The following is a 12,879-nucleotide window of genomic DNA, read 5'->3' as shown; positions in this document are numbered from 1 at the left end:
GGGGGCCCGTGCAGCGGCCCCGGGGCCGGCGGAGTCCCGGGGAGCCGCCGGAGCAAGGCGCTGCCGCCCGGGATGCTTTTTGCAGACACAGGAAGGGGCTGGAGCCGCTGGGGGCTGGAGGAAGGAGCCGGGAGAACAAAGCCCAGAGCCCGGGCCAGAGCCTGCTGCTGCTCCCCGGGGTCTGTGCTGGGGGGGGACCCCTCATTAACCCCTCCCGGCCCGGCCGCGGGGGGCTCGCTCCAGCTGGGACCAGCCCCTGGCCGCAGGTAATGGGCAGAGACCGTGGGAAAGTGCAGGGGAGGGGCGGGGAAGTGACGCTCGGCCTGTCTGGGGGGGCAGGGGACAGACCGTGTGAACGGGGGGACCTGGCTCGGGGCAGGCCGGAGATGGGGGGTTTCCGCTCTGCTTTTGGTTAGTCTCTAGGTGGACTCCTTTTCTCTCGGCTTTTGTCACTTCAGTCTCAATAATTTCCCCCGAATTCTTCCCCTTGGTCTCCAGTTATCAAATACGGGGATAAAATCCATGTAGATCCCGCCCCCCCCCCTTTTTCCTTCTGTCTCTGTCGGCCTCAGATTTTACCCCATTTCCTCTCCCAGTTCTCAAAGGTCAGTTTAAAATCTCTTTAAGCTTCGGGATATTCCCCCCCCCCCCCCGTTTTACCTGCAGCCAGTTGTCCTTTTGTAAAGTTGTGTGCCCCCCTAGAGGGGTAGGCGGCTGTAGGGGGCACAGCCTGGGAGAGCCCTGAGAGGCGGCTGGCTCTGGGGTGGGGACGGGGCGGCCGCTCTCTGCCAGCAACAGGGCCTGGCAGGGGCAGAGCAGTGAAAGGCAGGGGCAAGTGTCACCGGGGGAGTGACCAGTCCCAGCTCTTGCCTTCCCAGCGCAAGACCCACAAGCCGCCAGCTGCCAATGCCCCCTCCCCGGCAGCCTTCCCGAGCCGTAGGGCGCCCCTGCTCTCTTAAAGCAGGCTCCCAAAGGACTCCCTGCTGCCCGCATGGTGATGGTGGAGGGGGAGAACCATCCCTGTCTGGGTGGTTGTTGGTTTCAGAGCAGCAGCCGTGTTAGTCGGTATCCGCAAAAAGGACAGGAGGACTTGTGGCCCCGCAGAGACGAGCCACTTCATTTGAGCGCGAGCTTTCGTGGGCTACCGCTCGCTTCCTCGGCTGGGTGTTCATTGAACGTTCACGTGCAGACTGGCTCCCTTTCCCCCTCCCCCTGTTGAATCTCCCTCTGCTCTGGGTGGTTTTCTCTTGTCTTTTCAAATACTTCGGTTTTGACCCATTTTCTTTCCCATTCTTAAACATTGATATAGCCCCCCCAAAAAAATTTGCCCCGTTTTCTCTCTAGTTATCGATGACTAATTGAATAGGCCCAGAGATTCTTCTCTTTCTCTCTAATTATAAAATGTTAACATAAAATATCCTCCAATTTTGTTTGTCTCAGATTCTTGACGGTTGATCTAAAATCCTTCCACGTGTTGCCCCTTTTTTCGAAATATAAAGTATTCATAAGAATTTCGCTCACATTTTACCCCTGCCTATTATCAGTTAGTGATCTAAAATCCCTCACGTTTTCTTCTCTGCTTTGTGAAAATGGGTGGCAAAATCCTAAAATTTCCCCCTTCTCTCGTTAATTTGTGAACACTGGTATCAAATCTCAGGTTTTGCCATTTTCTATGCAGTTACCAAATATCGGCTGACAATCCTCCCCATGGAGGGGTTCCCCACGTGTTGCAATCCCAGCAACTTCCCCTGTCTGGAGGGAACCTGTCATTCTCCAGATTGGAAGTTGCAGGGGGGTTAGATTCCCCAGTGATCAACTTTCCCCTCTGATTTGAGAATCGTTTGTCTCATCCTTTATAGCAGGGGGTCTCAAACACGCGGCCCGCGGGGTTATTTTCTGTGGCCCGCCAGCTCCCCGCACACACACCCCCCCCAGCATTTACCTAGAACGGCTCCGGCCCGGCGCGCACCGGGGGCAGGGCAGGCTCCCTCCCTGCGTGCCTGCCCTGCCCCCGTCCTGCTCCGGGAAGCAGCCGGGACCTGGGGGGCAGGGAGGGGGGGGGCACAGGGGTCTGTGTGTTGCCCTGGCCGCTCCTCCAGGTACCTCCCCCGAAGCTCCCGTTGGCCGGGAACAGGGAACCACGGCCAATGGGAGTTTCGGGGAAGGTACCTGGAGGCACCTGCCCCCAGTGCGCACTGGGCCGGACCCGCCCCCCCAAACCCCTCCTGCAGCCGAACCCCCTGCCCTGAGCCCCCTCCCGCACCCCACACCCCTCCTGCACCCCGACCCCCTGCCCTGAGCCCCCTAAGTCGAAAATGGTTACTTTTCCCATTTTCTGAAATCCAGAGTTGTCCCCAGTAGATTCCAAAGGCTTACAGGACATTGTGCGTTTGGCCACGTGCTGGGTCGCTAACGTCACTCCCTGGCTACCCGGTCTTGTGTTCTGGATATTTCGGTGATGTGCGGAGCAGAGTCTGGAACATCTGTCAGCAGGGGAAGAGCCTGGGGGCGGGGGCGGGGCGGGGCGCTGAAATCTCCCCAAATGCCCTTCGTCCTCCCAGGGGACAGGGAAGGCAAGGGGCTGCAGTGAAGCCAGTTGAGGTATGGGATGGTCAGGGAGTTGCTGGAGGGAGAGGAGCGGGAAATACCCTGGAGTTGGGTGCTTTTGAGGGTTTGGTCTGGAGATGGGCAGGTGGCGGGAAATACACAGGCTGGAGAAAGCGAGGGGGCCACGGGGTTACTAAGCTGCTGGGACTGGTTTACCCTGGGGCTAGAGTCTCAGAACGGACCCATGCGGCCTGGGGGTGTGTGTGTGTGTGTAAATTCCCTAATTTGTGGAAAGGAAACCAACTCTTGGACAGGGGGCTGGGAAAACGCCCCAGACTCCCAGTGCTGGAGCCTGACCTCACTAACCAGCGGCTGCTGTGAGATACGAAGGGGGAACCCAGCAATGAGGCTTAGGGGAGATGCCCCATCCCGTCACAGGAAGCTGCTAGCAAAGGGAAAGTTGTTGAGATTCCTACCGGGGGCGATTCTCGTGGACCATGCCAGAGGCTCCATCTCCTGCGTCACCTTTTGGCTACTAGGTATGTGATGAATGTGAAGACCCTGTCCTCTGGCTCTCCCCTCACCTGAGGCCTTCTGGCTGCTCTGAGCAGGGTGTAGATGGGAGCCTCCCAGAGTTTCCATGTGATTGGCTTCTTTCCCCCAGGAAGAGTGGGGCAGCAGATACTGAGTGGGGCTGTGGGGAGGGGGATTCCCTGGAGCAGGGGCTCTAGGACGGTGGTTTGCTGTGCAGGGCTGAGAGCCATGGGAGGGCCTGGGTCAGGCCAGGTTGGTGGTGGGAGTAAAGGGAGGTGGGTGCTGGGTAGCGGGTGCTCCAGGAAGTGGGGGTGCTAGCCATGGGCCGGAGGGAAGGGGACACTTTTTGGCTGGAGCTGCTGGGAGTCAGGAACAAGGAACAGTGGGGACAGTGGGAGTGGGGGGTTGAACATGATTGGGGAACCGGAAATCTGGGGCAAGGGGTAGCAAGACCGGCTGCAGGCAATGGGAGGGAGGGGGAGAAAACACAAGGCTCGGGTGTGATCCTAGCCCTCCTGTATTCACATACACACTACTGCGGTCATGTTTGTACAAAATATGCCCGTGAGGTATCATGTGGAAGCTAACTACACGCTGGTTATTAATGTCACTGTAAAATGCCCGTGTTAACCTTAGACGTATATTAATATGATATATATAATATTCGTATTCTCACTCCTCCCTTTCCGGCACTGCTCAGTACCTCCGTCCCCTCCCCTCCCACCCCCCACCCCATACACACACATCTTCCCTATCCATATGGATCCCAGCTTATCATTCCTAAGTCCTTACATTCTTCCCAGTCACAAAGCGATCCCTTCCCTGGCAGAAATGTGCACTTTCTTGGAGATGTCGTAGGGCGGGTAGTGAAATGTCTGTTGATTCGTAGGGTCTTGCTTCCCCATCCCCTTCTGCAGCAGCCACAATCTCTCTTCCCGGCAGGCTCCTGGGATCTTTGAGTCAGCCCCCCACCAAGATCGCATGGCAGAAGGTGTGTTTTTCACATTCTCCGGTTCCAGAAGAGCTAGCCTTTTTGCTCGTGAATTACAGCATCTAAATCCCCAGCCTTCTCCACATCTGGGCACCTGCAGAGCTGGCCTCGGGAGGTGACTGCTTTAAAATGGGCTCGGGTTAAAATACTGGAACGTTCCTTGTGAGAAATGTCATAGGACCACAGGGTTAGAAGGGACCACCAGGGTCCCCTAGTCTGACCCCCTGCCACGAGGCAGGATGTGTTGTGTCTAAACCACCCAAGACAGAGGCTCGCCAGCCTCCTTTTGAAAAGCTCCCGTGGAAGAACTTCCCCGACCTCCCGAGGCGTCTGTTCCATGGTCCTGCTGTTCTCGCAGCTAGGAAGCCTTTCCTGAGATTTAACCTAAAATCTGCTAGGCTGCCATTTGAACCCGTTGCCTCTGGTCCTGCCCTCTGGGGCCAGAGGGAACTTTTCTCCATCTTTGTTATGGCAGCTTTTCAGGTATCTGAAGACCGCTATCACGTCCCCCTTTAATCTCCTCTTTTCCAAACTAAACATACCCAGTTCCTTCAGCCTCTGCTCACCTGGCTTGCGATCCATCCCTCTGATCATCTTTGTCGCTTGCCTCTGGATCCTTTCCAGTGTCTCTTCATCCGTTCTCTACACTGGTGACCAAAATTAGACCTCAGCTGGAGTCATGTGTCTAACCAGAGGTACGATCACCTCCCGTGACCGGCAGGCTATGCCTCTGTTAGTGCAACCTAAAATTGCACTTGCTTTTTTTGCAACAGCATCGCATTGCTGGCTCATGTGGAGGTTGTGATCCACCACAACTCCCAGATCCTTCGCAGCCGTGGTGCTTCCAAGCCAGTTATCCCCCCATTCTGCGTCTGTGCGTTTTCTTCCCTAAGTGTAGCACTTTACGTTTGTCTTTGTTGAATTTTATTTTGTCATCTGTAGCCCAGGTCTCCAGTTTACCAAGATCCAACTGAATTTTAGCTCCATCCTCCAAAGTGTTGGCAACCCCCTCTAGCTTTGTGTCGTCTGAAAATTTGATCGGTACGCTCTCTATTCCGACATCCAGGTCATTGATAAAGATGTTAAACTACACTGAACCCAGAAGAGATCCCTGTGGAACCCCACTTGAGACCTCCCTCCAATCTGACATCATTCCATTAATAGCTACTCTTTGTTTGTGGTTGTTTAACCAATTCTGCATCCACTTAATGGTAGTTCCACCGAACCCCCATTTCGCCAGCTTACTTATCAGAATGTCATGTGGGATGTGTCAAAAGCCTTGCTGAGGTCCAGGTATATTATATCCACCGCATTCCCCCTGTGCACCAAACCAGTTACCCTGTCAAAGAAGGAAATCAAGCTGGTTTGGCATGATTTGTTCTTAGTAAATCCATGCTGGCTGCTAGCGATCACCCCTTCGTCCTCCAGGTATTCGCAAATTGAATGTTTTATACATGGCTCTCGTAGCTTTCCAGCTGTCGAAGGGTGGCTGGCTGGTTTCTAATTCCCCCGCTCCTCCTTTCCCCCCCTTTTTAAAGATAGGCACCACGTGAGCCCTTCTCCAGTCTTCCCCTCTCCCGTCACCCACGAGTTTGCAAATATTATTGCCAGTGGCTCAGAGATTTCTTCAGCTAATTCCTTCAACCCCCCTAGGATGAATTCTTTCAAACTGGTCGGAAAATCTCTGACATGTTCTTTGCTTATCCCTTCCCCTTTATTGTCTATGGTAACTTCGCCAGTCGACCGGTCACAGGTTATTTTTTGTGAGAAGACTGAAGCCAAGTTGGCACTGAGCAGCTCTGCCTTCCTCTCATCTTCCGTTACCAGCTCACCCTCTCCGTTGAGCAGCGGACCCACCCCGTCCCTGATCGATCTTTTTTGTCTGATATATTTGAAGAAGCCGTTGTCTCTAACGTTGCTTGCCAGCCGTAACGCATTCTTTGGCTTGGCTTTCCTGATTTCTGTCCCTACACGCTCGTGCTATTCCCATGTAGACTTCCCTGGTGACATGTCCCTCCTTCCCTGTCCTGGATGTGTCCCTTTTGGGTTCTAGAGAGCTAAAAATCTCCTTGTGCAGCCATTTTGACCTCCTGTGGCTCTTCTTATCTTTCCTCTGCGTCGGAATAGCTTGATGTTGAGCCTCTAATATTACGTCTTTTAGGAACTGTCAGCGTCCTTCAACTCCTTTTCCTCCTAACTGGTCTTTCCATGGGACCTGGCCTGCCATTTCTCTGAGCCAGTTGAAATCTGCCTCTCTGAAGTCCAGTGTCCTTGTTTTGCTGGTCTTGTGTCCTCCTGTCCATAGGATCTTGAATTCGATCAGATCATGACCCCTTCCTCCCAAGTTCCCAACCACCTTCACACTTGTAACTAATTCATCCCTGTGGGTCAAAACCAGATCCAAAGTGGTTAATCCATTAGTGGCCTCAACTTTCTGAATCAGAAAGGTGTCCACCACACACACACTAAAAATTTGCAGGACGTATTATGAATTCACCTGTTTTCTTTCCCTTGAGCATAAGAACATAAGAACGGCCAGACTGGGTCAGACCAAAGGTCCATCAAGCCCAGTGTCCTGTCCTCTGACAGTGGCCAATGCCAGGTGCCCCAGAGGGAACGAACAGAACAGGGAATCATCAAGTGATCCATCCCCTGTCACCCATTCCCAGCTTCTGGCAAACTGAGGCTAGGGACACCATCCCTGCCCATCCTGGCTAATAGCCATTGATGGACCTATCCTCCATGAATTTATCTAGCTCCCTTTTGAACCCCAGGGTTTCCGGTTTCCAAAACCGATGTGATCACCCCAGCTAGAATGAGAGGAGGAGCCGTGGGTCCCACGTCTCCGAATCCAGAAGAAAGAGAGATCATGAAAGTTGACTGCGTGGGTAAGGAATCAATTATTCATCCAAGTCAGAAACTGTCAGTGTCTGAAGGAAACTGTAGGGATTCCCTACAAAGACCTTGTGAGCTCTCAACATTCAGGATTGTTCCCAGCAGGTGATGGATCCTCAGGGCAGATGTTGCTCCTACTCACCCTGACTGACACCTGGCAATGGCTCCCTCCTGACCTCTCTTCCCATTGAGTATTTTGATGGGTTTAGGAGGCAGAACTGATCCCTCCTCTCTCCCCTACGAGGAAGTGTTGGGGGAATTCAGTTCCTGATTTCCTTCCCATGTCTCCGGATATTACTTGGGTTTGTTCCCCCCTTTTCCATTCCTGTTTCTGAGGTTTCTGTCTCTTTCCTCCACTAGGTGTTGGGATGGAGAATGAGAACGAGAAGCAGAATCCTCAGGAGGAAGATGCTGAGCAAGTGGAAGCCCAGCAGAGAATCCTCATGGAAGAGAGAAAAAACACATGTACTGAGTGTGGGAAAAACTTCAGTAACCGCTCGGGCCTTATTAACCACGAGAGAATCCACACAGGGGAGAGACCGTATGAATGCAGTGAGTGCGGGAAAACCTTCCCTCGGAGCTCACACCTTATAATACATCAGCGAATGCACACAGGCGAGCGCCCCTATGAATGCTGTGAGTGCGGGAAAACCTTCAGTAACCACTCAGACCTTATTCGACATCAGAGAACTCACACAGGTGAGCGGCCCTATGAATGCCGTGAGTGTCGGAAAACCTTCAGTTACCGCTTAGCCCTGATTGAACACCAGCGAATCCACACGGGGGAAAGACCTTATGAATGCAGTGAGTGCGGGAAAACCTTCGGTTACCACTCCGATCTTATTAGACATCAGAAAGCCCACGCAGGAGAGAGACCTTACGAATGCTGTGAGTGCGGGAAAAGCTTTGCTGATAGATCAGCCCTTATTAATCATCAGAGAATTCATGTGGGAGAGAGACCCTATGAATGCCGTGAGTGTGGGAAAAGCTTCAGTTACCGATCAGACCTTACTACGCATCGGCGAACCCACACCGGGGAGCGGCCCTATAAATGCAGCGAGTGCGGGAAAGGCTTCAGGCAGAGCTCACACCGCATTCGACATCAGAAAATCCACACAGGAGAGAGGCCCTATAAATGCTGTGAGTGCGGGAAAGCCTTTGCTGACAGTTCAGTCCTTATTACGCATCAGAGAATCCACACGGGTGAGAGGCCCTATAAATGCTGTGAGTGCGGGAAAGCCTTTGCTGACAGCTCCGCCCTCATTAGACATCAGAGGATCCACACAGAAGAGAGACCCTATAGATGCACTGACTGCGGGAAAGGCTTCCATCAGAGCTCAACTCTAACTAGCCATCACAGAATCTGCAAGGGCTATAAACACTCTGAAAACCTTCTCTAGGGCTGACAAAATATATTTTTTGCCTAATTCCCATTTAGTGGCCATTGGCACCATTTGATTCACTGTGTTCCCTGAGCTATCCCAGACGATTTACCTGCTTTTACCTTTTGCCGCTCAACCTTTAGGGTTAATCCCATGGTCCTTTCTTTCAGCCCCTTTTCCGAAGAGTAAGCCCCTTCGTTTTCAGTTTAAACCAGTTTTTACTGAAAAAATCTTGGGTTCAACAAAAAGAATTATTCGGTTTTTTTCTTCCGATTTTCACCCTACTTTTGTATCATTCAAATGTATCAAAAATAACTTGTTTTATTAGGGAAATACAAGGCATGGTGTGAGCTGATGTATTACGATAATACATGAGCCTGTGTGTCTGTGCAAAGCTGCCTGGCGAAGTAAGGCTCTGTATTCGTCTAGAAGATACACACAACAAACAAACAGGGGCGCGCACACAAACGCTGACGTGCGGGCGCATCTGAACGTACTGATGAATCTCACGGCAATCACGGACACATTTCAAGCTGTTAGCAGATGACGGTGTAAAGATCTGACACACTAAAATTGGAAGAAAATGAAAATCGGCATCAGAATATGTTTCAGGACCCAAGTACGTATTCAAATGTTTTAAAAAAACAGAAACAGGGAGGAAAGGATGACGTTGAGCGTATGTGCTCCAAATGGTGGGGCCCAGTTATTACATGGAAATATTTATTGGCTGATCGTTCTTCGTCTACAACAATAAGCTGTTTATTCAAATGACAAGCTTTATTTGGGGACTAGAGACATTATTGTTTTAAACTCAGAGGTGGCGTTGTGTTTTGAGCTCTGATTCAGATGTGCCACAAACCACCTTGAATTCCATTCATCAAAGCATTAATCTGCTGAATACTTCCCCCCCACCCCCGTCCTTCTGTCCACCAAAATAAACCCCAGTATTTACCCAGAAAAATTAATAGGTTTTTCCACTGATTTTTCACCTGTTTTTGTTGTTGTAGAAATAAACTCCAATAAATTCCCGGGAAAAATTAAATAAAATAACAACCGAAAACAAGTGTCAGAGGAGCAGCCGTGTTAGTCTGTATTCGCAAAAAGAAAAGGAGGACTTGTGGCACCTCAGAGACTAACCGAAAACAAAGGGCCCTACCTATGCGTCATGGGAGTGTGTGTCCCTGCTACCATCAATCCCAGGTGGGAGAGAGAGGGGTAATCTTGACTAGCTACATCGAGTTAAAATCTCTCTGGGCCTCATCTCCGCTCCGCTTTTCCACGGAGTTAGCTTGCTTGAGTTAGCTGTCCTGATGTAAAAACACAACTATTCTTGCAGTGAAGACACAGCCCATGTGTACTGGCCAGGGTTGTGTAGCACGTTTCCTCATGACTTGACCTAACCTCTCTCACTTCGACTAGTCTAACAGAACAGACCTAGAGCACGTATTTCTACTCTTCCTCCCACTGCGAAGAAGTCACTAGAGTCCCCAAGTTCCCCCTTTAGGGATAAATTGTCTCATTCCCCGTTGTTCTCACGTTGCCCTGTTGGTTACTGGACAGCAGATATTTATAGTACCGTTTTTCTCATTTAAAATAGATTTAAGCAGGGGCAGAGGCATGTAAAAATGTCATTTCTGCCCCTCTAACACCAGAGGGAAATGGGATGAATCAAAGGAATTCCCTCCTTCCTTACCATCCCAGCAGTGTTAAACTCTGCCCGGCTCATACAGAAGGTATCTTCTTCACATGCTGCTTGCCCACCTCCCAGCGTGTGAGGTGATGCAGTGTTCCCAGGCCTCTGTGCTTTGATTTCTTTGATCCCAAATCCGACTCTTAGGTCTGGAGATGAAAGCGTCACAGACTTTAAAGGGCCATTTGAATTGACCTCAAACAAAGTGTGATCATGCAAAGTTTATATCCCAGTTTTCCACTTCTGGGCTTTTCCCCTCCTGAACTGGGATTGTTTGCAGGTGGGAACATTTGTATGATGATGCTGAAACTCTTGTAAAGAAGTTGACTCAATAATAATGAGACAGCACTGAGTGAAGTAAGTTTGAACGGACCAGAGGAGAATGTGATGAGAGAATCTGTTGTCCTGATTCTGAGTCATCAGATGTAACCTGCTCTGGAATTTTACTTAATATGTAGGGTGACCTGATAGCAACTCTGAAAAAACAGGACAGGGGGTGGGGGTAATAGGTGCCTATATAAGAAAAAGTCCCAAAATACGGGATTGTCCCTTTCAAAACGGGACATCTGGTCACCCTATTAATATGAAACTGAAAATGTTGTATTCCTCTCTGTGATGTGGGTTTTTCTTCTCTTTACCAAAGGCTATTTGTACTAATTATGTTTGGCAGAGTATAGCTCAGAATTCTTGGGGCTTAGAGACATATGACCATTTGCTAAAAGTCATTTCTTACTTAATTTGTTGCTTTTTCCACTCCCCTTCCTGATCACCTGGAGAAAGTTCCGACAAGAGGAGAGGATACTCTAAGCTATTGGACATGCTGCCAAGGAAACAGTAATGTTTTTACATCTCACTTTCAAATGGTGAACAGCGGCAGAACCCAGATTGTGTAACTAACTGAAGTAAACAGACACGATCATGCTTTGTTCAGTTGTTTAGGGCAGTATTTTCTCAGATGATCTGGAGAGAGAATTCCATAGTAAGTGACCTAGAACTAGGCAAAATGAACCTGTATTTCCCAGATAGTTGTGATCCGGGCCCTGCAGGAAATTATTCCTGAAGATACCTCTGATCTAATCCTATGATTTGGAAAATGCTCTCCTTAACTATGCAGATAAGGAGGCAAAAGAAGTGGTATTTTCAATGAACTCATGCTCTGTAGTTGCTGAAAATGTGCACAAAGTGAAGTCACAGTTGAATGTTAGCTGACCGAGATTCTGATCCCAGGCCTGTATCGAGTTTTCTAACTTAGACCTGTGCCACCAGACTAAAGAAATGAACTGGGCATGTTTGGGGAAGCCGTTCCTCACCAGCGCGGCTGAGATTCTGGGTGGCTTGGTAGACAGTTCTACTCCAGTGAAGTGTGAATTTACCCTGACAAAGGTCAAAGATTTGGGAAGAATTCAGGTAGAAGTAGCAGGCACCCACTGGCTGGCTCTCACCCCGGCCAAGGAAGCTGTGAAGAACTATGTCCAACTCAAACTATTTTTTAGAACAACATTCTCTAGTTCAGTGGCCCTGATTACAATCCCATGGTTAGGTTGGGAACAATTGTCCTTTACCATTTGGATCCAGAGTTTCATGAAGCAAAGAAAGAAACAGCTGATGCCTTTAGAGGACAGCCCTTCCCCCTGGATCCCAGTCTGGCTGCCTGCTTGACACGTTCCAGATTCAGACTGCAGGATACTCAAATGTTGAGTCCTGATTCCGTGCTTTTTTCTCGTAGGTTTGCTCTTGTGTATTGTGTAGTTACATCATTTTCCCTCCACCTCCAGCTTCTCTGAAAGATTTTAAAAAGGTGAAAATCGAAGAGAGGTGCTTTTTCTCATGGCCTTCCCACCGAGTGTGAGACCCCCTTCCACCAACACTTGTGGGAGAAGACAGACAGACAGATAGATAGATATAGATATACATGAACTCACTGAAGTGGAAAGCATCTAAACCACAACCCTATAGAAGTGTTCCCTAAGTGGAATTGGAGATGAACAGAAAGCGAACATGTATGATAAGATTTTGAATATGTGACTGTTACCAGTGCGAATGAAAGTAAACCGGAAATTAATGATTCGTTGAAGAACAAAAGTCTGAGGTTAAAACACAAGTTACCTCAGAAAACTGAGAGTTATACTGTATGACGTGACAGTCTTGGGTACTTTCACTCGCCTACTGGCGCCAAGGGAGTTCTGTTTATGTTTTATTTTAAGTTTAGATTAATTGTATTAGAACAGGCTGATTACACTCAATAAAGAAAATACTTTGTGGTGGAAAGTGCTGCCAGGGTGTCAGTCCTTGGATCTGTTCGGAGAAGTTTCCTGAAGGCCATAGGGAGATCTTTGGTAAGCCCTGGCCATCCTAAGGTGGGCCCCTTCCTTTCACCCGGCAGGAACAGATTAGTAGGTCCACAGCTTGGGAAGCCAGAAGTCAGCAATAGGAGGGTTACTCTGGGATCCCTGAGTCTGTGCTTGGGGTAACACACACACACACACACAGAGACACACACAAAAGCACGCAACAAAAAAACACAAAAGAAAATAACAAAGCCACACCATGCAAAAATAATGCACACACAAAAACCATACAGTGCCTCCACCAGAGTCACACAGGACCCATATGCACCTCAAGCAAGACACAACCACACATCAGCATACAGAAACCAAGGCAGCGTTTGGGGGCGTCAGCCATGGGGAGTGCAAGAGGGTGGTTTGGGGAAGCTCCAACGGAGGGGAAGCCAGAGGTGTCAAGGCTCACGTGACTCTGTGCGAGGAATCAGGGCAGCTAGGATTGTAGACCTGTGGATTCTGACCTTCCCTCTGTAGGGGAGGTAACGCGGGAGGGACGCA

The 12,879-nt window shown here is 49.9% G+C and overlaps 1 protein-coding gene across 5 annotated transcripts; it reads left to right on the top strand.

Annotated features, from left to right (window-relative positions):
* Positions 1–12,322, top strand: LOC141978921 (uncharacterized). 5 transcript variants are annotated; one of them, XM_074941310.1, is made up of 3 exons: positions 1–266; positions 6,847–6,960; positions 7,328–12,322. In XM_074941310.1, the coding sequence occupies exons 2-3, from the start codon at positions 6,888–6,890 to the stop codon at positions 8,365–8,367; spliced, it is 1,113 nt and encodes a 370-aa protein (XP_074797411.1). In that variant the 5' UTR covers positions 1–266; positions 6,847–6,887; the 3' UTR covers positions 8,368–12,322. The 5 variants fall into 5 exon arrangements, with proteins under 5 accessions (XP_074797411.1, XP_074797412.1, XP_074797409.1 ...); XM_074941308.1 differs by lacking the exon at positions 1–266 and adding an exon at positions 2,876–3,086; XM_074941311.1 differs by lacking the exon at positions 6,847–6,960 and having other exon boundaries at positions 3–266.
* The last annotated feature ends 557 nt before the right edge of the window (positions 12,323–12,879 follow it).

The sequence above is a fragment of the Natator depressus genome, chromosome 28 (assembly GCF_965152275.1).
Source record: "Natator depressus isolate rNatDep1 chromosome 28, rNatDep2.hap1, whole genome shotgun sequence".
NCBI classification, from domain to species: domain Eukaryota; kingdom Metazoa; phylum Chordata; order Testudines; family Cheloniidae; genus Natator; species Natator depressus.
This window is presented reverse-complemented; position numbering and strand designations above follow the sequence as displayed.

Bases quoted from the DNA above. Each gene is read 5' to 3' on its own strand.
- LOC141978921 (XM_074941308.1), top strand. From the start codon at position 2,951: ATGAGGCTTAGGGGAGATGCCCCATCCCGTCACAGGAAGCTGCTAGCA. The intron at 3,087-6,846 runs GTATGTGATGAA...TTTGAACCCCAG, and splicing joins CGTCACCTTTTGGCTACTAG to GGTTTCCGGTTTCCAAAACC. The intron at 6,961-7,327 runs GTAAGGAATCAA...TTCCTCCACTAG, and splicing joins CATGAAAGTTGACTGCGTGG to GTGTTGGGATGGAGAATGAG.